This window comes from Pleurodeles waltl, chromosome 12 (assembly GCF_031143425.1).
Source record: "Pleurodeles waltl isolate 20211129_DDA chromosome 12, aPleWal1.hap1.20221129, whole genome shotgun sequence".
Lineage (NCBI taxonomy): Eukaryota > Metazoa > Chordata > Amphibia > Caudata > Salamandridae > Pleurodeles > Pleurodeles waltl.
In genome coordinates, this window is record NC_090451.1 from 68,773,390 (window position 1) to 68,794,343 (window position 20,954).

The window sequence follows — 20,954 nt, forward strand, 5'->3', positions numbered from 1 at the left end:
CTTTCTTTAGGATGGTTACTACCTCGAAGCGGAGTAGACAAAGGTGTTTTTGACGAACCTGGGATGGAGGCATTGAAGGAGAATCTGGGTGAATTCCAACAGGTGTCCGAAGCGGATGACATCCAGTACCCATTTGTCTTTGGTTATTTGTTGCCAGCGTTGGATATGATGTTTCAGAATTCCGTGATAAATTGTAGGAGGAGAGTGAATAGGATGTGTCATTAGACAGTCATTGTCTACGCGTGGATTCTTTAGATTGACGCCCCTGTTTGGCCTTGTGGTAGGGCCTGGTATATGCTGCAGGAGGTGGTTGCCTCCGCTGGTACTGTTTTCTAGCAGGTTGTAACGTGGAGGAATAGTCTGGGTACCTATATTGTTGAAATCTACCACAAAAGGGAGGTTGACCTCTGCCCCTAGCACCCAAAAGGGCACTTTCCTATATTGCAGAGTGCCCAGAGATTTTGCCGTTTCCGTATCTGGCTTGAAGGGCGTTGTCGACGTGCTTGCCAAATAGAGCTTCCCCGTCGTATGGAAGATCTAGAATTTTAGTTTGTACTTCTGGCTGAAAGTTGGTGGCTTTGAGCCAACCTTCATGCCTCAACACTGCTTAACCAGCGAGTAATCTAAAGCCCATTGCTGCTATATCCAGCGCACAATCGATGATCTCCGCTGAAGATCGCTGTCCTTCTACCAGAACTTTCCTAGCTTCTGCTTTAGAGGTGTCTGAAAGCTCTTCTAATGAAAGGGAGATATCTGACCAGAGCTGTCGATCATATCTGCCTAGCAGAGCAAGGGAGTTGGCTGCCCTTACCACAGTAGCAGACATGGAGGAGAAACGCTTGGCGATGTTATCGAAGCGCCTCCCTTCTTTATCTGGCGGTGATGTCAATGGCGTAGAGGGGTTCCTGGAGCGACGTTGGGTGGCTTGTGATATTCCGGAGTCCGGCTTCGGATGTTCTGAGAGGTAAGCCAGAGCATCCTCTGTTGGCTTATATTTCTTATCCAGTCTCGGTAGAACCACAGGGACCGTTGCTGGATTCTTTAGAATTTTTAGGCCCTGGTTCCAAACATGATCTGTGATGGGTATAGCTCTGACCATTTTCCTGTGGGGTTCTTTAAAGTCATATAGGAAGCAGTCCTGCTGAGTTGCGGGCATTGGAAGATCGAACCGCGTGGCGGCACGCTCAAGAAGGTTATGGAAGCCACCTATATCCTCAGGTGGAGACTCAACCATGGGCGCTGTAAGCAAAGCAGGAGCCGGTATAACATAATCACCCCACTCATCATTATCAGGCTGCATCTCACCTTCCTCTGCATCCTCATCGGAGGATACCTGATGTCTTGGTATGGAAAGAACAGACTGCTGTGACCTTGGCTGAGGTGCATGATGCTGCAGGAGAGGAGTTGCTGGTGGAGGCGAAAGTATCAGCTGTTGCACTGACGAAGGCTTAGCTGGAAAACGTTCCTGATAATCCGTCAACATTGCTTGCAAGTCAAACAAGCCCAGGGGGAAGACCGACCAGTGGTGGATGCTCATAATAGCCGTGGGTGTAGTATGAAGCCTCATCGTCGTCAGAGTATTCTTGGCACTTAACCGGGAAGGACTTCTGGCAACTCCAAAAATAGCCTCCTCATCGGAGTCATCTTCATCCAAGAGATGTGAGGGTAAAAGGCTGGAAACCTTGCTAGGAGATGTAACTGAGGGCGTTAGGTAATACTTTTTCGCCCTCCTATGAACATCCTGGTCTCCTGACGTCAACAGAGGCAATAAACATGGCCTCTGAACCTTTACTGCAGTCTTCGTCGTTGACGAGACGTGTGCCGTTGGCGGTAGTGGCGTCGACACTGGTATCGTCGACAAGAGCATCGCCGTATCGAGCATCGACGACGGTGGGAACGTCAACGGCAGAGTGTCGTCGACTGTGGGAACATCGACAGTTGGAGTGTCGTCGACGGTTGGTGTGTCGTCAAAGATGCCGTTGACGGCTGTTCTGTCGATGAAGCATGAAGCTGTCGTCGGTGGAAGCAGCGTCTGAGGCCGTAGACAGTGGAAATAGCGTCATCGAGGCTGTCGGCGGCGGAGGTGTCGATTTGAGAGCGTCAACGGTATCCCAAACGATGGTGAAGCTATAGGGCGTGCCATCGACAAAAAGCCAGATCATAGAGACACAGTGTGGCGACGGTAGAAGTCATCGTCAGTACTTGAGCCGTCAACTATGAGCCTGTTGATGGCGCAGACGTTTTTTTATTTTGAAGGTATGCTTTACCTTGAATGGGGACGTTGACGGCTCAGAAACAGGCTTCTTTTTGGACTTAGTCAGAAGCTTTAGTCTTTTAAGGGCTGCCAGTCTTTGAGGATGCCTCTGCAGATTTTTTAACAAGTTTTCTTGGTCTTTCCTCTGAAGAAACTTCAGATTGTCGTTTGACAGGCGTTTTCACCACAGAAACAGAAGAAGAGGCACTGTCCTCATCAGAGACAGGATTGTCCCTGGATTTCAACTTCTGGAGCCGGATGAGAAGACGACCCTTTCTGCCTTTAAGGGTCTTGTTAGAAAATGTTCTACATACCTTGCAGTCCCTAGGTTTATGGCTCGGATAGAGACAATAAATACAGTCCTTATGCTGACCATCAACATGCAGTCTTTTCTTCATGCAGGTAGCACAAGCTCTAAAGAGCCCTTTTTTTAGGTGTCTCAGACATGGCAGTCAGTATGAACCACCTTGAACTATTCCTGAAGAGAGAAAATATCCAAATCCACTCAGAAAGAATTTTTGGGAGAAAAACGGAGCAGAGCTCAGAGGAGACTCCTTAGCACAACATGCAGTAGAAATTCTGAGGAAAATCAGCTCCTCACAGGAGTGTTCTAGGGGGTGGTGGGAGCTAATTGGTTGTCTCTTAAGTTTGGTCCTTTTTTAATAAAATGACTGAGATGTTACTACATTAAGAGGCCTAGTGCCTCTGAGCTTTATATGCAATTGAATATGGTTTTGTATTACACCAGAGACTCCCATCTCGACTATGGGGAATGATTCAAGCATGTGAATCTATGAAAGTTCCAATGCTGGAGTAAGTAAAGTATGAATATCTGACCTCCCTATCAATGCCGATGTTTAATGAAGAGGATTTTAATGCGGTCTGGGCAGAATAAGTGATGAATAATGAATCTTTCCTCTCCGCAGTGCTTAGGATATTGCGTTTTGCAAGATGCATAAGCTGCTGAGCTGCCCCAGTGTTTTAAATCTATCATAGACTTTCTTCTAACAGCTATGCAGTATTTGGCTAGTTACGTTTAGAATAGAATTTTCACTTGGACTATTACCTGCAGCAGAGAAAAGAGTTGTATTCCTGTTCTTTTTTTGTTTTGTTCCTACTGGGAGCCTCATTCCATTCCTAGTTGCAACCTAAGGACTCCTAGAATCGAAGGGGTGCCCATGGGACAGTCACCCATGCACTCATCAGCAGCAGACTAGACTACAGTAACACTCTCTATGCCGGCACCACACTCAAACTCAAAAGCAAACTCCAGAGAATTCAGAACACAGCCGCACGCCTCGTCCTTGGCCTCCCCCACCACGAACGAATCTCACCACACCTCAAATCCCTTCACTTTTTCCCCATAGACAAGAGAATCACATTCAAGATCCTCATCCACGCACACAAATCCCTCCACAACACCGGCCCAACCTACCTCAACGACAGAGTGAACTTCCACACTCCCACCCGCAACCTCTGATCAGCCGACCTCACCCTAGCCACAGTCCCCCGCATCCAACGCACCACCACAGGAGGCAGGTCCTTCTACCTCGCCCCCAAAACCTAGTACTCCCTTCCCACCAACCTCCGCAAAACTAAAGACCTCCTGCTCTTCAGAAAGAACCTCAAGACATGGTTGTTCGAACAATGACCCTCCTTGACAACCCCTTCCCCCCCCCCCTCCCAAAAGTGCCTTGAGACCGTCACGGGTGAGTAGCGCGCTCTATACATTTTTTTATTGATTGATGGGACCCCTTGCCTTTTGCCAGTTATAACACCAAAACAGTAGTCGGTAACTTTTCAGTGGTTCACTAGCTCTATTTCAGTCCTGAGACAATAATTCCTATGGGCAAGAATCACTATTTTGAAGGAACACCTAAACACCTACAGCAAGTAGCTTCCAAAACAAGATTTTGTATATGTTTCTAAACTTATTTTAGAAGTTGGAAAAAAAAATGGTAGGCTTCTAAAATGTGTTTAGTACATTGCAAAACGTTATTTTGCTGTCACAAACTCAGAATCTCAGTTTTTGGCAATAAAAATTATTTGTACACCTTGCTCCATGTTCTTAAACATCAGTTTAATAAGTAGTTTTTTGCCTTCAGTTGTGCTGCATTATTTAGAGAATTAGATGTATGCCAAATTTTACAAGCTTGTGGCATAAAACAGCCATGTTTGTGCAGATGTTACCCTATACATGTTCCCTTGAAATTATTTTTTCTTTCAATGACTGTAATCTACCTGGGATGTGTCGGAAGACATGCTTAAACAGCAAGTGCATTGTTTTTCTTTATCCCCACCCTCTCCACACCCAGAATGGGTGGTATACCAGCAGTCAACCACCGTGGAGAACGGCTCCTACTGTACATTGGAATTATTGACATCCTCCAGTCCTACAGGTGAGTGTAACTGTATGAATATGTTGAAGTAAACTGATGTTGCAAATCTATTACTATTCCCTAACTTCATCTTGAATGGAGATTTACTGAAAGAGAATACTTGCTTGCTTTGATTGGGGATCGGACTGTTGAGTTGTGAGAAAATATCAAACAGTGAATAAATCTTTTTTGTTTTTTTTTTTCTTTTTTTTGCATTGAGTAATTGCTTTCTCCATGCAGCAGGAAAAAACTGAATTCAAGAGAACGTGTTGGTTTGTTTTTCAGGTTGATTAAGAAACTGGAACATACATGGAAGGCCCTAGTTCATGATGGAGTAAGTTTCCAACAGTCAGACATCTGGTTGTTGCTGTTGGGCTGAACTTTAAACATCTGTTCCATGTTCTTCAGTCTCTTCTGTCCCCTGAAATATGAGCTATTTTATAATTGCATCAGCAATAGCAATTTGTGTATGCTCTGCACAAGTCAGTGTTTTCCCTTTAAAAGCCTATATAAATAAGTACCTGCAAAGAGTGACGTTTTGAACAAGGTAAAATTGTAGAAAAGGTATGCCATGTTTTGTGGTATGAAAGTAGCAGTATAGAACATGGTGTGCACCTCTATTCATATGGGGAGGTGCGCACAACTATCCACATAGTCTAGATGACCATATGCTATTTCAGTGACAAGTATGTTGGTTTCTAGCAAGCAATGAGATAAATGTGTGTTAACCAGAATGAGATCCTGACTTTCCCCCATACTTCTTTACAGGATACGGTCTCCGTGCATAGACCCAGTTTCTACGCTGAAAGATTCTTCAAGTTCATGAGCAACACTGTGTTTCGGAAGACTTCGTGTAAGTATATTCAAGATTGCGTCTGCTATGCCCAGTCCAAATATCTCTCCATCTTTACCCTTTTGTCCAGATTTCTAGACCCACTAGTGTGTCTGGCTGAGACATGGAACACATTCCAAGGAGGAAATGACAATTATCTTCTTCCAGGTCTTACAATGTGTCTTCCATTGCACCGTAATCCGAAGTCTGTTTTTGGCATATGATACCACCTTTTTTTTTAGGCTTGACTTAATTAGACATGTCAGTTCCAAAGGTTTGACTAGTAATGCTGAGATTCCAAGCTCCAGTTTTGGTGAGCTTACTGAGGACTAATAACCGGTCTGTCACTAATCCTATTTGAATCACTACATGAAGGCAAAACCCCCATCTTCCTGTGGAGAGCCTCAGATCCTTTGGCAAAAGTGAGCAGCTCCTGTAACGTCCCTAGGAATGAGCGTTCTGTGTTGAATTTAAAAGTGGGCAGGTCATCAGTGCAGTGTCCAGTGATTGTCTTGAATATATCGATGCACACTTCTGAATAGTTGACTTTGTTTTTCCTGATAGCCTTAAAATCTTCCCCATCGAAGAAAGGACGTAGTGGCCTTCTGGCCCCCAAACATCAAGGCCCTACTGCAGCTTTCTCTGCTAGCCAAATTCCTACAGAGCATGAGGAGAAGACGTACGACTTGCGAGGGGCCAGAAGTTATCCTACACTGGAAGATGAAGGTATGAGCTGTGTGTTTCTTTCCATAGTCTTCCCTGAATATGGGAAGTTTTCGAAAGTTTTGATTGTACTTACACCAGCATCCTCTGTATTAGAAGGAAGAACGTGGGAAAACTTGAGGCTATGTAGGAACCTACACTTCAGTGGTAAGAAAAGGAAGGTACATTGCACAAATCCTATGATTGCTTCACCATGTCAAACCACATTCCCTTTAACTTAATGCAAATGCAGGCAGTAAGGAACCTTAATTAGCTTCTGTCTAACAGATATTTGGTACATTTCACAGGAGTTACCAAAAATGTTCTTCTTAATTTGATTGTATCTAAACCTTTCAGGGAGACCAGACCTCCTACCGTGCACACCACCATCATTCGAGGAAGCGACCACCGCCTCAATTGCAACCACCCTGTCCTCCACCTCATTATCCATCCCAGAGCGCTCACCCTCGGAGAGTTCTGAGCAGCCTAGATACAGGCAAGAAGTACTGTTAAGTTCTCCATTGTTGACATTTGTCACAGAACAATGTAGTTTATATGGCTGTGCATGTGCAAGTTATTCTAAGGCAAGACTTTACAGGGAGGAGTGGAATGTTTCAGTATCGATGTCTCTTAAGTGAAGAATTCCTTGTTTTTTCTCATTGTCAATTTTTAGGAGACGCACCCACTCTGCGGGGCAGGAGGGCAGGTAAGCAGTAGCTTCTCCCATGTTTTGTGTTAGTGTGCATTATGATGGAAGTGTTCTACAATAACAAAATCTTGGATTTCTAATTTGTTAAACTGTGTACAATAGTACTGACATGACTACGACTGCTTCGTCCTTATACAGCCTCCTCACCTAATGATAAAATGGGTTGGTGGCTCAACGAGCTGCACCTCAAAATTAATATTGGTCTATTCAACCACACTTATAAGCCACCACATTGTTCTTCAGAAAAATCTCAAAACTTCAAATCTTCAGTTTTGTTTTGGAGTATACATAGAAACAGATTCTGAAAACAGCAACTATTGCATATAAATCATCTAATTATTAGGTTACTTCTATTAATACATAAGAAAATCATGATAACAAGGGAAATCCTCTCAGTAAAGATACATACATGTCTTGACCCGTGTTTTAAAAAATAAAATATGTTCGTAACAAACCATGAAATACTGGAGCTTGAATTCAACAGGATGCCCTGATTTTTTTCCCCACATCAGCCAATCTTTATAAGACTACCTTCATAAAAGTAGAGTCAAAGGCTGGTTCGCCAAAAGGTCACCACTTTCATTGTGGTGATTCAGATCTTGTCACCTCATACATACAGCACACAGAGAGCCAAAAAAGCTGTTGTACAGACATTAGGAGATCCATTTTGCACATAAAAGCAAACTCTTGGAAAGCTCTCAACCTCATCTGAATTGAGTCAAACTTCATTCATTTGGCTGCACCAGAAATCCCTTCTGCATAAAACGGACACCAGTCCACCAAACAAAAAACGTAAAGAACAAAGGGATCCAAGTGTTACAGAAATATATTTCAAATAGAGGCTTGTTCACTAAGATACTCAAGTTGGCCAGAAACCTATGTAGAACCTTATTTGATAATGTCCTTTTTCAACTTTACTTTCTCTACTCCCTCTCTCGCTTCTTTCTCTCTCTTCTCTAAGATTTTCCATGATTGAAACACTGGGGTGCTGAAATACACAAAGCCTGTAGAAATAAAATATATTCCAAATAGATGTTTGGAGATATATTTAATTATATGTGCATAGTAATCTCTTTATTGATGGAAATGATAAATGATTCCTGCCTGTGATAGAGGACCATTTGGTTGTTTTTTTCACCTTAAAATCTCATTTTAAATAGTGACAATCGGACATTTTATATGCTCATATAGAAATAAATGCCTATCTCAGTCTAAATTATCCAAAATATTTGAATAATGTGATTTTCAATTAAAAGAAAAAATTGCTAGTAAAGTCATTGTTCAAGAAATTTTCTTTAAGTTCACCGGGTTTAAACAAATGTTGATGATTTCTGTATTCCTGTAACTGGAAAACTCTTAGAAAAGCTGGTTTAAACACAGTTGAAAAAAATGTGCAGGGGGAAATTATCTGATTTTGCCTTTGTAACAAGCTTTTGGCCCTGCTACACTACTGAGCTGGTGTGATTTTCCTTTTTAGACAATCTGTGATTGATTGTTGACAATGTTTATGTGCTAATCTGCTAAAATAGGGCGAATGCCTTCAACACACCATCTACGACTGTATCCTAAAAAATAGTTTGAAACAGATTTCAAAAGCTTGGCTGTAAAATGGATCAAACCTTTTCTCAGTGGAACAGATCAATTAGTGTCTTTACCTCAATGTTATTTTCAAAGCAAGTACTCTGAGCTCAGGAGTCCTGTAGGGGGTCAATTCTTCTCTCTTGTTTGCTCACTCTGTCCACATGTACTCTAGTGATGTGTCTCCAGTAGGTCGGGCCCAGTATGCAGATGGCACCTAGCTTATTTTTAGGGTTGAGCCTGTGTGAGCCATGCAAAACACTATTGTTTACAAACAGGGCTTTGAGCTCGCCCATTGCTTATTGTTTGTTGGCTTCATGTGTACTCTTCTTTGCTGCCTCCTAATTGGCCACTACATTCCATACATCACTTCCTGTTTCTTCTCTAGTGCAAAGACCAAGCACAAATTGATTACTCTTGAAGTGTCCCTCCGCTGCTTGCATTGATTGTGGTACTATTTTTTCCCTGTTTTGCTTCTCCAACTGCACTGTTGCTGTCCTGTGATTGTGGTGCTATTTCTGTTTCCCTGTTTTGCTTCTCCAACTTGATTCTGTTTCTGACCCCCTCCCTGTCATCATTGCTACATGTACCTCCACCTCTTCCCCCTGTCTTTGCTTATCCATCCCGCATAAAAACAAGCTTATTTTTTACCTGCTGCTTCCCCAAAGGTCCAAACCTGCTTTTTTGTGGCTGAAGTTTCTCATTCTTCCTTTCATTTTTCTTTCTAATTCAGCCGTCTTACATTTGATTTAACAAACTCAAGTGGTACTTAAGTTGTTGGGACACTTGGCAACGATAAACCATATTCTTATACGTTAATATGTTTTTAAAACATTACAAGAAAAGGTGTGTGCGAGAATCACACGGGCTGTGTGTGCCCTTTGGAGGGTTATTTTTATCGCATTAACTCCCTACAGCCTCCTAAATACTCAAGTAGCTCGCTCTGTCACTCTCCTTTTATTGCATAATGTAGCAAGTACCATGTTTGAGTCTGCAGCAGCCTGTAGCAGGAGTGCGGCTCATGAGCAACCAAAATGAGGCACTTATCGGGTTTGTGCAGCTTCATAAGTGTGAGTGAATGGAAGAGAAGCGATCCAAACACAATGCAAGATACCATATAATAAAGGTGAATGTTTATCTCTTGTGTGTAAACATTTCCCACAAATATTGTTGGTTAGAATTTGAACTCCAATCTTTCAGTTATTTGCACTTGAACCAGGTTGCTTGTCTGTTCTTCATTTATCAACATTTGGAGAGCTTTTTGGTTGTAGCAATATTTGTTTAGCCATGTTGCACATCATGCCCACTGTGCAATATGGTTGAAAGTACAGAAAAGAAAAGTGCTATGGCAGGCTGGACTTTTTTAGGTCAAACACGGCCGCGCATGCGCTGTCTCTTCGAGACATGATGTATTGTTTCGGGGCTTAAAGCCTGCCCATAGGCTTGCTATTGTCTGGATGCATTGTCACTCTTGCATTCTTTCTTCCTATTTGTTTATGGCATGCATTTGTCATGCCTTTTAGTGTTTATTCTTCTGTGAGAGTAGGCACAATTACAATATGACTCCACCAGTTACCATTATAGCCTGTTTTTTTGAACTTTGATTTTTTTTTTGGTTGAAAAGGAATGAATACGACTAGTCCTGTTTTTTGCTTTTAAGGTTGCTTTGCTATTTTTCTTTTGAGGTTGCATTAGTGCCTTTTAAAAATGCCTTTTTGGAATCAACCTTTTTTGTGTGTTTTTCTCGTAACTGGAGCGTGTTGGCACATTGTTTTGAAAATTAGTTTCAGCTTGCTGCAATGTTCAAGGTTGCAGTTGTGCATTGATTTATTTTTTTGTAGGCACGGGGACATTAAGTGGTTTGCCCAGAATCACAGAATGTTGAGCTAAAGCAGAGATTTGAACCCAGTTTTGCTCTACTGCCATCCGAAAAGCAGAATGGCTTTCCCTTTCTTTTTAGATGTGGGTATTGAGCGCTGTACATGAGCCAGATGCATTACACACAGACATGCCTGCACTCATGATTTCCACATTTAGATACTCATGTTATGCTACTTCGAAAGTATATGAAGTGTTCAAATATTTTCATGTAAATCAGTTAATTGAGTGCACATTTTATCCCAAAAAATGGTCCCCTCATCTGAGTAGTCTTTCGCACGCAGTCACGATCTGCAAATGTGTTCCAAGGGCCGGCCCTGTTTTTGCTCCCAGTCCGACCCTTGTTCCCCTCTAAGTCAGACACACTCCCGTGACATTTCCATTGGTAGCGGGCGCATTCTGAGAGGATTCGCAAAAGCAGAGCCTGTGTGGCACCACCATAAAAAACCTGGCATCCCTGTACTCTAACCTTAGGCGCGGATGCGAGGAGAAAGATACCACGATAAAAGGGTGCAAGTGTGATTTCATTATAGAGCTGTGGTGATTTAAAATGTTATTCAACCTTTTGCAACACATGCTGCCAGTCACACCCACACACAAATGAGTTGGAGCACTCACTTCCAGTAATAAGCCATCCAACTACTGTAGTGCAGCTCGTAAAATACTGATCTGCATGCCAAGAGCACACCGCTTCTAAACATGTTTAAATAATTTTGACTGGAAAAGCACAGGGAGCTACTCTGCAATTTCTTTTTTGCAGGTTTTATATAGCGCAAACTCGACTTCAAGGCATTGTTCGCTTTACATGAGCACCAGTTACGTTAAACAAGCACACATTTTTTTATTTGTAGACCCGGAGACATTAAGTGTTTTGCCCAGAATCACAGGATTTTGAGCCAAAGCCATGATTCAAACCGGGTTCCCCAGTTCCAAAGTCAGCAGCTCTGATAGTTAAGCCACATCCTCTCTTTATGATGCAGAAGCGCCTATCAGAAAATAAAGTGGCAATAGGTGCAAAAGCATTTTATTTTCTTGTACAGAATCATACCACTTTTTGATAAAAGCATAGTTACAATGAAAAAAAAAAACAATGACTGATGAGTAAAGTGCTTCACGTTCAGCGCGGCCCAAGAAGAGAATGATGTAGATGCTATTTAGGTGCATTTCTGTGTGATGAAAGGCTGTCCTCATTTTCATTTACATATTTAGGTTTGAAAAAGTGCTTTACTGGCATTAGCACAAAGGTTACTTTAGCAATGGCATAAACTATTATATGGTGATTAAAATTAAATATGTACAACTAGCGTATTTTTAAACTTGCCATAAAATAAAAAAACGTAGGTAAAAAAAGAAACCGCAAATGCGCCTTGATAGAGACAACAAACGGCTTGGTAGCTTGAGATCTAAGTTTTAGTCTCTTTGGGAAGCTTCCCATCCTGTTCATGGCAAATCACTCAATGAGTACGTGTTGATCAATTCCACATATGCAGCTTGCAACAATGATAACATTACTCCACTATTGGAACTTTCATAGACTCACATGCTTGAATCCTTCCTCGTTGTCGAGATGGGAGCCCCGGGTACATCAAAACAGCTCTAGGTACAGGCTACTGCAAAGAAAAAAGGCCTAAGACTTCACTTTAGTAGCCTATCCTCATAATTATGAGCGAAAGGACCGAAGCAAGGCCGAGCCAATCAGGCCTCCCCTCCCTCTTGAACCCTCCTGAGAGGAGCTCCCTTCCCTCAGATTTTCTACCGCACGTCGTGCTAGGGAGTCTCCATTGAGCTCTGCTCAGTCAACACTTCAGAGAAGTTCATTTTCGCTGTTTCTTCAGATAAAGGATTTTCTGCAGCAAGTAAGGTGTCTTCTTCTTACCTTGCTAAAGAGAGCTCTGTTTTGGAAATAATTCACCATGTCAGATAAAGAGAAGAAAAGCCTTTTCAGAGCCTGTAAGACCTGTGGGAAAAAGAGGCTTCACTCTGAGGACCCACACAGGGACTGTATTTACTGCCTCTACTCTGACCATGTGGCCAAAGACTGCAAGGTAGACTACTAATTTGGCTCTGGAAACTAAAGTTCAGATCGGACCCAGTGCCTGGCTCTGACAGTGAGGAATCTACAACTTCCTCCAGAAAGCTACGGAAAAGAGGCAGATCTCCTCAACCTCACTCAGAAGATATCCCTAGAAAGGCTCATAAGAAATCCAAAAGGGTGTCCTCTAAAGCTGGAAGTCCTCACAGGAGTTCTGTTTCTTCAAAAAGGCACTCAAAAGAAAGATCTCTCTCCTCAGAGCGCAGCAAAGAGCCTTTTCTGAGCCTCCAACACCACCTCCTGTGGTGAAACATGTTTTTAAGAGGCCATCTGGAAAATCTACGACGCCAACTTCGTCGACGGCGGTGTCTAAAAGTATCTGCACTGCATAGTCGTTGACTGCTACTACTTCTACAATCTCTATGGCGTTGTCCTTTCCATCGGCGATCGTGTCGATGACGGCGTTCATGGTTGCCTCGCTCATCGCCTCTTCTTCATCCATGTTACCACCTGTGAGACCGTCGACATTGACTCTACCGTCGTCGCATTCCTCGTTGACGAGAATTTCTCCATCGATGTCTCCGTCGACGACTCCATTGGTACGATGCCATCGGTGATGCCGACGAGTGTACCGTCTACATTCCCATCGACAATGTCATCAGTGTTGCCGTCTACGAGGGTTAAAACACACAATAAGTCTTCTTTCTTTTCACTGTTGGTAACATCTCCAGGTAGAGTTTCAGCCTTGGTACCTACGCATCTGCTAGAGCAAGAGGACTCAGATGATGAGGGACCTTTCAGGGTTGCTCATAGCCCATCAGAACTGCACGGCAAGTGCCAGGATCTAGAGGAGGACACCCAGCATGATCCGCAATCTTACTACCCGCAATCCCACCAGTACCCTTATCAGGAACAGATCGTTTCCTTGCCAGGATAGCTCATAGCTGATCTACAGCTTATGCTGGACGACTACAGAAAGCGGTTTCCACTAGCTGGCTTGGAGGTTCAGCAACCTGTTGCATCCTCTATACCTTCTACCCCTGTCCATCCATGGATCCAAACATCCCAGGGACTGCCACAAACACCGGTTTCCATTCCTGTACAGGATTTATCCTCCTCTGATGATGATGATAGAGAAGAAGGAGAGTTGCCAGACACAATAACTGAATGGGATGACTGTCATATTCCCACTCTGTCCTCTCCCTCTCCGGTTCCTGTATATTCCCCTCCGGGTGACATCAGCGGTTTCCACAACCTGCTGGAAAGAGCTGCTAAAAGATTTGAGTTGCCCATGCCCACAAAACAGATGTACTGTTTTTTGTACGATTTTAAGGAGCCTTTTCTAAAGAGTGTTAAATCTATGCCGATTGTGGACTATATCTGGAATGAGGGCATTAAAGTTATGAAGAACCCAGCCACGGTCACCCCAGTTCTACCTCGCCTTGATAAGAAATATAAGGTGCCTTAAGATTCTCCGGCCTGCCTCACGGGCCATCCTAGACCCGATTCAGTAATTGCTCAGCGCAGATCAAGGAACCCTTCAGCATCAATCTCTGCCCCACCTGACAAAGAGGATAGGAGATTAGACAATATAGGAAAACGTTTTTTGTTAATGGCTTCACTTATTATACGAGCTTCCAACTCTCTGGCTATCTTAGGCAGATACGATAGACCGAAATGGGCTGACATTGTGCCCTATTTGGATCAACTGCCTGAAGACTCTAAATCAGAAGCAAAGAAAGTCTTGCAAGAAGGGGAGAGATCTTCTGTAGAAATTATAGACTAAGCTATGGACATCGCTACTACGGCTTTCCGTCAGATGGCAGGTTCTCCTGTTATCAGAAGGCAAGGTTGGCTCCAAGCGACTTCATTTAGGCCTGAGGTCCAAAATAAGATCCTTGACCTTCCCTTTGATGGTGAAGCCCTTTTTGGGAAGCACATTGATGATGCCCTTCAGTCAGTCAAGACTGACATGGACACAGCCAGGTCCCTGGGTACCCTGCAGTTTAAAAGCCAGCCTTTCTGAGGAGCTCGAGGCTGTGGCTACTCATCGTACAGACCAGGGTTTCAGCAGTACAGATATCCTTCAGTCTCTGCAACATCCCATTCCTTTCGTCCTCAATTCCAACAGAGAATGCCTCAACAGGCGACTTATTCAAGAGTTTCCCAGAGAGGAAAAGCTGGAAGACCACCAAAAGATGCAGGCCGTAGACAATGACTTGCTATCGTCTCGGCTACAAACCTTGACTTGTGTTCAAAACTAGGGAGAAGGATTTCCTTCTACTTCCACAGTTGGCAGAAGATAACATCAGACCAATGGGTCCTAAATCTCATACAGTTTGGCCATACCCTGGAGTTCTTACACTACCCCCCTACGAGGCCTCCCCTTCCTCTGAAGGTGAAGCACTTGCATCTGCTCAGACGGGAGGTCGAGTCCATGCTTCTCAAGGGAGCTATAGAAAAGGTTCCACACCGGGAGAGAGGAAAAGGTTATTACTCTCGATTCCTCTTAGTCTAAAAGAAACAAAAAAGTTGGAGCCCAATTTTAGAACTCGGGGATCTCAACATTTATCTAAAAAAAAAAAACAATTGTCTGTATGATCACATTATCAGACATCCTGTCCCTTCTAAATTTGGGGGATTTCATGGCCACCCTCCATTTACAGGACGCATATTTTCATATCCCTATTCATCCCTCCCACAGAAGATATCTCAGATTTGCAGTGGCCGGAGACCATTACCAGTTCAAAGTCTTGGCCTTCGGCCTGAAGTCGGGTCCCAGGATCTTCACTAAGTGCTTGGCTCCAGTGGCCGCTTTTCTCAGGCGGCAAAACCATTAAGTCTTCCCGTATCTGGACGACTGGCTGGTCAAATCCAGATCGCAGGCGCAGAAGTCCACAAGAACTTGTATCAAGCTGTTCACGAGCCTAGGCCTAACGGTCAATCGCGAAAAATCCGCTTTCCACTCCCAACAACAAGGCAGCCCCTACAGAGGACTGACTGAGAAAGCTCATCTTCCTTGCGAAGCGTTTACAAAAAAGAAATTAAGTTTCAGTTCGCCTATTCAAGTCCCTATTAGGGATGATTTCCTCCTGCATTCCTCTGGTACCTTTCTGTCGTCTAAGAATGAGACTCCTCCAGGAGCAGTTAGATCTTCAATGGGCACAAGCCATGGGGTCTTTCGACGATATCATCAGGATAATGAGGCCCATGATGCCCTCTCTAGCTTGGTGGACTCAGGAGTCTCGCTTAACAAAGGGTCTTTCTTTTCTCCCCTGTAGGAAGTTGGCTCAGTATGTACTATTTCAAAGTAAGCAATAGCATGCACAGAGTCCAAGGGTTCCCCTTAGAGGTAAGATAGTGGCAAAAAGAGAATTCTAATGCTCTATTTTGTGGTAGTGTGGTCGAGCAGTAGGCTTATCAGAGGGTAGTGTTAAGCATTTGTTGTACACACACAAGCAATAAAGGAGGAACACACACTCCAAGACAAATTCCAGGCCAATAGGTTTTTATATAGAAAAATATATGTTCGATGGCATCTGTCGCTGTAGATACACATGGTATGCATGAGCTCGCCATCTGGTGTTGGGTCGGAGTGTTACAAGTTGTTTTTCTTCGAAGAAGTGTTTTCGAGTCACGGGACCGAGTGACTCCACCTTCTGTGCTCATTGCGCATGGGCGTCGACTCCATCTTCGATTGTTTTCTTTCCGCCATCGGGTTCGGACGTGTTCATGTCGCTCCGAGTTTCGGAACGGAAAGATAGCTGAAGACGGAAGATTTTCGACGGTATCGTTGCGATCCGGTTAGAGATAGACACATACGACGACGCGTTGAACATCGAAGCGCTTCGGTGCCCTTCGGGGTAGATTTCGGCACCCCGTCGGGGCCTAGTCGGCCCGACCGCGTGGAGGACAACGCCGATGGATCGGACCCCGTTTCGATTCTGCCCCGAATGCCACAACAAATATCCTTATACGGACCTGCACTCGGTCTGTAATCTGTGCCTGTCACCCGAGCACAGTGAAGAATCCTGCGAGGCCTGTCGGGCGTTCCGGTCCCGAAAAACTCTGCGCGACCGTCGAGCGAGAAGACTGCAGATGGCGTCCACGCCAAAAGAGCGTCGACAGTTCGAGACAGAAGAAGAACAGGAGGAATCCTTTTCCATCCAGGATTCAGACTCCGACGAGCTACACTCTACAAGAACTGTGAGTAAGACGTCGAGATCAAACCTTAAAAAAGGAAAGAAGGCCCAGGGGACGCCACTGCCAACCGGCCATGGCTCCACCCAAATTCTCGGTGACCAACAATCGGCACCGAAAAAGGCCCATTCAGTGTCGAGATCGTCCGACTTCGGTCGAGACACCGGCACGCAGCCTCCTCGGGACCGAGAGAGTGCTAAACAGAAGCATCGACACCGAGAGTTCGGTGTCGACACCGATCGACGCCGAGACAGTGGCGCCGAAGACCATAGAGGCCAAGAATTTTCGGCACACAAAAAAAGGAAGGTTACCTCGGAGCCGAAAAAACAATCGACAGGGCTTTCGGAGCCGAAAAAAGCGACATCAGACCCTGTTTCTGGCTCCTATACCGAAGAGCATTCTATGTCTTCTCAAATGAAGAAACATAGATTTGAACAAGAACTGCAATCCACTGACGTGGATCACACGCAAAAGCGTATCTTTATTCAGCAGGGGACTGGGAAGATCAGTACCCTTCCACCTGTCAAACGAAAGAGAACGCTTCAGTTTACTCCTCAGCAAGAAACAACACAAAAGGTAACACCTCCTCCCTCGCCTCCACCTGTAACTCCGGCTTCGCCAACTTACACCCCGTCACATTCGCCAGCTCACACCGCCATGAGCCACGACGACCAAGATCAGGATGCGTGGGACTTGTACGACGCACCAGTGTCTGATAACAGCCCAGACACATACCCAACTAGGCCATCACCACCGGAAGACAGCACAGCCTACTCACAAGTGGTGGCTAGAGCAGCTCTATTCCATAATGTGGAACTACACTCGGAACAAGTAGAGGATGATTTTTTATTTAACACCCTCTCCTCAACCCACAGCTCCTACCAAAGCCTGCCGATGCTCCCAGGCATGCTACGCCATGCAAAGGACATTTTCAAGGAGCCAGTTAAAAGTAGGGCAGTGACGCCTAGGGTGGACAAAAAGTATAAGGCGCCTCCTACGGACCCTGTCTTCATCACCTCTCAGCTGCCACCAGACTCTGTGGTGGTAGGGGCTGCCAGAAAACGGGCAAACTCACACACTTCTGGGGATGCACCTCCCCCAGATAAAGAAAGTAGGAAGTTCGATGCAGCCGGGAAGAGGGTTGCTGTCCAAGCAGCAAACCAGTGGCGCATCGCAAATTCACAAGCGCTGCTAGCGCGATACGACAGAGCCCACTGGGATGAGATGCAGCATCTCATTGAACATCTCCCAAAAGATCTGCAAAAAAGAGCAAAACAGGTTGTTGAGGAGGGTCAAAACATTTCCAACAATCAAATACGCTCCTCCATGGATGCAGCAGACACGGCCGCGAGAACCATTAATACGTCGGTTACCATCCGTAGGCACGCATGGCTCAGAACGTCTGGATTCAAGCCAGAAATTCAGCAGGCAGTGCTTAACATGCCAGTAAACGAGAAACTTCTGTTCGGTCCGGAGGTCGACACAGCTATAGAAAAGCTCAAGAAGGACACTGACACTGCCAAGGCCATGGGCGCACTCTACTCCCCGCAGAGCAGAGGATCTTATAACACCTTCCGCAAAACACCTTTTAGAGGAGGGTTTCGGGGTCAGGCCACACAAGCTAGCACCTCACAGTCCGCACCGCCCACCTACCAGGGACAGTACAGGGGAGGTTTTCGGGGCCAGTATAGAGGGGGGCAATTTCCTAGGAATAGAGGAAGATTTCAAAGCCCCAAAACCACTACCAACAAGCAGTGACTCACACGTCACTCACCCCTCCCACACAACACCAGTGGGGGGGAGGATACATCAATATTACGAAGCATGGGACAAAATAACTACAGATACATGGGTCCTAGCAATTATCCAACATGGTTATTGCATAGAATTCATGCAATTCCCTCCAGACATACCACCAAAATCACAAAATTTATCAAAATACCATTCACAACTTCTAGAGATAGAAGTTCAAGCACTACTGCAAAAAAATGCAATAGAATTAGTACCAAGCACACAAATAAACACAGGAGTTTATTCACTGTACTTCTTGATACCAAAAAAGGACGAAACACTGAGACCAATTCTAGACCTCAGGGTAGTAAACACATTCATCAAATCAGACCACTTTCACATGGTCACACTACAAGAAGTGTTACCATTGCTCAGAAAACACGACTACATGACAACCCTAGACCTCAAGGACGCATATTTCCATATACCAATCCATCAATCACAAAACCAGTTCGCTCACACAATGCTCAAACCACACAAATCAAGTCATACAAACCCTCTACAATTTAGGGTTCACCGTCAACTTTGCAAAATCAAACATTCTGCCAAGCAAAGTACAGCAATATCTAGGAGCCATAATAGACACGACAAAAGGAGTAGCAACGCCAACTCCACAAAGGATCCACAATTTCAACAGGGTCATTCAACACATGTCTCCAAACCAAACAATACAAGCAAGAACAATACTGCAGCTCCTAGGCATGATGTCCTCATGCATAGCCATTGTCCCAAACGCAAGACTGCACATGAGGCCCTTACAACAGTGCCTAGCCTCACAGTGGTCTCAAGCACAGGGTCACCTTCTAGATCTGGTGTTGCTAGACCGCCAAACTTACCTATCGCTTCTATGGTGGAACAGTATAAATTTAAACATAGGGCGGCCTTTCCAAGACCCAGTGCCACAGTACGTAATAACAACAGATGCTTCCATGACAGGGTGGGGAGCACATCTCAATCAACACAACATAAGAGGACAATGGAACATACATCAAACAAAACTGCATATAAATCATCTAGAATTATTAGCAGTTTTTCAAGCACTAAAAGCTTTCCAACCAATCATAACCCACAAATACATCCTTGTCAAAACAGACAACATGACAACGATGTATTATCTAAACAAACAAGGAGGAACACATTCAACGCAGTTAAGCTTGTTAGCTCAAAAAATATGGAAGTGGGCAATCCACCATCAAATTGGTCTAATAGCACAGTTTATTCCGGGGATCCAGAATCAGCTGGCAGACAATCTCTCTCGAGATCACCAGCAAGTCCACGAATGGGAAATCCACCCACAAATTCTGAACACCTACTTCACACTCTGGGGAACACCACAAATAGACTTATTTGCAACAAAAGAGAACGCAAAATGCCAAAACTTCGCGTCCAGATACCCACACAAGCAATCCCAAGGCAATGCCCTATGGATGAACTGGTCAGGAATATTTGCTTACGCTTTTCCTCCTCTCCCTCTCCTTCCTTACCTAGTAAACAAATTGAGTCAAAACAAACTCAAACTCATTTTAATAGCACCAACGTGGGCAAGACAACCCTGGTACACAACACTGCTAGATCTGTCTGTAGTACCACACATCAAACTGCCCAACAAACCAGATCTGTTAACGCAACACAACCAACAGATCAGACACCCGGACCCAGCATCGCTGAATCTAGCAATCTGGCTCCTGAAATCCTAGAATTCGGACACTTACAACTTAGCCAAGAGTGTATGGAAGTCATAAAGCAGGCCAGAAGGCCATCCACTAGACACTGCTACGCAAGTAAGTGGAAAAGATTTGTTTGGTACTGCCATCATAATCAGATACAACCACTAGAGGCAACTCCAAAACATATAGTAAATTACTTGCTCCATTTACAAAAAGCAAAGCTAGCCTTCTCTTCTATTAAAATACACCTTGCAGCAATATCTGCATACCTGCAAACTACATATTCAACTTCCTTGTATAGGATACCAGTTATCAAAGCATTCATAGAAGGGCTTAAAAGAATTATACCACCAAGAACACCACCTGTTCCTTCATGGAACCTAAACGTGGTTCTAACAAGACTCATGGGCCCACCCTTCGAACCCATGCACTCTTGCGGAATACAATTCCTCACCTGGAAAGTTGCCTTTCTCATCGCCATTACATCTCTAAGAAGAGTAAGTGAAATTCAAGCGTTCACAACACAAGAGCCTTTTATACAAATACATAAAAATAAGGTCGTCCTACGACCTAATCCAAAATTTTTACCAAAAGTTATTTCTCCATTCCATCTAAATCAAACGGTAGAATTACCAGTATTCTTCCCACAGCCAGATTCTGTGGCTGAAAGAGCACTACATACATTAGATGTCAAAAGAGCATTAATGTACTACATTGACAGAACGAAGAACATCAGAAAAACTAAACAGCTATTTATTGCATTCCAAAAACCTCATGCAGGTAACCCAATATCAAAACAAGGTATAGCCAGATGGATAGTTAAATGCATCCAAATCTGCTACCTTAAAGCAAAAAGACAACTGCCCATTACTCCCAGGGCACATTCAACAAGGAAAAAAGGTGCTTCAATGGCCTTTTTAGGAAACATCCCAA

The 20,954-nt window shown here is 44.2% G+C and overlaps 1 protein-coding gene across 4 annotated transcripts in view; it reads left to right on the forward strand.

Annotated features, from left to right (window-relative positions):
* Positions 1–20,954, forward strand: part of PIP5K1C (phosphatidylinositol-4-phosphate 5-kinase type 1 gamma) — a 199,937-nt gene that overhangs the window by 94,821 nt on the left and 84,162 nt on the right. For all 4 annotated transcript variants that reach the window (XM_069217487.1, XM_069217488.1, XM_069217490.1 and 1 more), the window contains 6 exons: positions 4,570–4,653; positions 4,918–4,966; positions 5,401–5,485; positions 6,029–6,190; positions 6,524–6,662; positions 6,840–6,872. In XM_069217487.1, the coding sequence (XP_069073588.1) occupies positions 4,570–4,653; positions 4,918–4,966; positions 5,401–5,485; positions 6,029–6,190; positions 6,524–6,662; positions 6,840–6,872 (552 nt within the window). The remainder of the gene's footprint in view (positions 1–4,569; positions 4,654–4,917; positions 4,967–5,400; positions 5,486–6,028; positions 6,191–6,523; positions 6,663–6,839; positions 6,873–20,954) is intronic.